Below are 2683 nucleotides of genomic sequence, written 5' to 3'. Positions count from 1 at the left end.
ACCTTCTCCATGGTTGGCACTGGAGGCAGACAGTTTAGGTGTTGACAGAGTAAGGATGGAAGCCTTGAGATGAGGCAAAACTGAAGGATGAACAATAAGAAGGGGGAAAACAAGAAAGAGGAAGATCCATGTCTTTTGGCATAACTTGAGTTTAAGATTGAGATAAAAGATTCTTTTGCCTAGTGCATGCTGCTTGTTTTAGCTTGCCTGTAGAACAAGGACACCACTTTGCCTAATTCAAGGCTTTAGAGGACTGCTGCATGAAGAGACTTGAATTGCATTTCATGTCACACAAATTTACTCAGTGGTCTGGGTTATTGCATGAATCAGTTAACATCAAAAAGCACAGCTCTCATATTGAAGTAAAAGACAAGCATGATCAAGAAATAAGAACAAAATGTTATGTCACTAAGTATTAAGATACGTGCACTTTTCATGAAACAAAACCAACATCCAATCCAGAATTTGTAAATCAGTGATCACATAAAAGCTACGAAATTGTGTTCTTATCTATCAACTACTTGCATATTCAGACTAAGTCTGAGTTAACTATGACATTGAACCCTAGCAAGTAGTAGTAGGCCGCAAAGATACCAAATCTGAAAAGCACTAAGGAATGCTGAAGTAAAGATAAGAGTTTTGAGTACTAAAAATTTCGAAACTGGTTAGTGTCACATGCTTGGGTACCCGCAACGTTAGTTTTTACCTTGAGAGCCATAAAAGATGATAAGTATCCATGAGTTCCAGAAAAATGAATATGAACACAACAATAGCCGGAGCTCAAGTGTCTGAGACTGCCTACACATTTATATCCATGCAAAATATATCGTCAAAATCAATGTTTCAAAATTTTCATGAAGTTGGTTAATTTTCGCCTCTTAATATATAATTCAAAACACATTGAAAACATTTGAAATTTTATTTCTAACTAGTTCATGTGTAGTAGATCACATCTACCGGTTCGGATTTTCATCTTTGAGTTCCAATTTTTAAAATTGGGTTGATAGTATCCGCATGTTGGATACTATTAATAGGTAGCCTAGCTCCCTCTCCCTTTCCCTCTCCCTCTCCCTCTCCCTCTCCATCTCTTCTATCTTAAATAGCAAAGAAATTGATGATAGCTGTGAGCACATACAGAGCAAGTTGTCCAGCTTAAAAGGTACTTTTTATTTTAAAGAAGAACTTTCATCTAAGGAATAATCCAGTCAGCGTCAATTTGCAAAGGTGGGTGGAGATAAAAGCATCACTTGGCATAAGCTTCTGAAATAGAAATGAAACACCAGATAGGATGACAAATACAAACAAATTCACCGGTAATGTATAAGAGAATGAGGTGAATATCATGCAAAAACAGGTGGCCTCGTGTCATCTTATTCGTTTTTCTTCAATACAAAAAACAATGAAGAAAAGAAGATGGACAATTTGGAGAGTTCACAGTTCCATCTCACAAGTTATTCAATGAGGGGGAAAAAGATTAGTTATATTTTAAAAGAAGAATACCCTTACAGTTACAAATTTCTTTTCTCACCACCAAAATTTTAACCTGTTGGGCAATGGAAATAAAAAAGAAGATATGAAGCCCATAGCAAAGATCTTCAAGGATCTCCACCAGTCATGCTTGCGACGATTGCCTCCTCTTTTCTAATAGTTCCCTATTCACATAAATCACAAAACAGAATTAACAAAGACCCAAACTTAGTCCTTAGTTCCTACTACAGAAAGGCTTGCTGAAAAAGCTCATTTTCATAACAAACAGAGGAAACTGATGGTTAAAATATTATATTGACATGATCATATGTGCATAAACTCCAGCAGCAAAGGCAAGCAAACATACATAGTAAGACACACAGACATACAAACCAAATATAAAATTCAGACTTACAGAGAGAGGCTTAATAAACCAAAACAGCAATTTAAAATAAATAAATGTTAAATGAAAAGCAATCTAGCTAACACTTCCATCATTTAAGTAGACAAAGAAATTCATAAAGTTCTAAACCATAACCGAAAGTCCATGACTCCGAAAAAGTGTAGCAGAAGAAATTAATAAAGATTCACTCTTTTAACTCAATTCAATTCCTACTTATCAGCAATAAAATGAAAGAACTTACGGATGAAGTTAATCAGAGCATATAAATTATAACAAAAAGTTCCTATCTACTAGTAATTTCATAAGGTACTCAACAATTACAGATACCGCCTACTAACAGTCAATCTATCTAATCATCAAGCTATGGAAAGCTTAAACATACAACCAATCATGCGACAAATAATCAAATTTGACAACCTAAGATGCACATTAGAAATCAACCCAAAATTAAGCTTCGTTGCTTCAAAGCAAAGAGAAACCAACCCAAAATTCCAAAAACCAAAAGAAGCACAAATTACCTCTATATGTTTCTTGTCATCACCATCATCAGATTCACTCCAACACAACCTTCGCCCCGACCGCCTTCATCTTCTCCACAATGGCCAGCCCCTCCTCCTTCGTAACCCCGCCCTTGATCACCGCTGGCGCCTTCTCCACCAACTCCTTGGCCTCCTTCAGCCCCAAATCAGTAAACGCCCTCACCTCCTTAATCACCTTAATCTTATTCGCAGCATCAAAACCCTCCAACTTCAACTCAAACACCGTCTTCTCCTCCTTCTTCTCATCCTCTTTCCCCGCCTTCTCAGCCCCTCC

General features: G+C 36.9%; 1 protein-coding gene across 1 annotated transcript in view; it reads right to left on the bottom strand.

The window, feature by feature from the left end:
- Nucleotides 1341-2683, bottom strand: part of LOC109846853 (50S ribosomal protein L7/L12) — a 1795-nt gene continuing 452 nt past the window's right edge. The window contains exons 1-2 of the mRNA XM_020416335.1: nucleotides 2389-2683; nucleotides 1341-1652 (exon numbers count right to left, since the gene is read on the bottom strand). The exon at nucleotides 2389-2683 is cut by the window's right edge and continues 452 nt beyond it. Of these exons, the coding sequence (XP_020271924.1) occupies nucleotides 2423-2683 (261 nt within the window). The 3' untranslated portion in view covers nucleotides 1341-1652; nucleotides 2389-2422. The remainder of the gene's footprint in view (nucleotides 1653-2388) is intronic.

Source organism: Asparagus officinalis, chromosome 1, assembly GCF_001876935.1.
Source record: "Asparagus officinalis chromosome 1, Aspof.V1, whole genome shotgun sequence".
Lineage (NCBI taxonomy): Eukaryota > Viridiplantae > Streptophyta > Magnoliopsida > Asparagales > Asparagaceae > Asparagus > Asparagus officinalis.
Note: the sequence above shows the minus strand (reverse complement) of the source record. Positions and strands in the feature narration are given on the sequence as shown.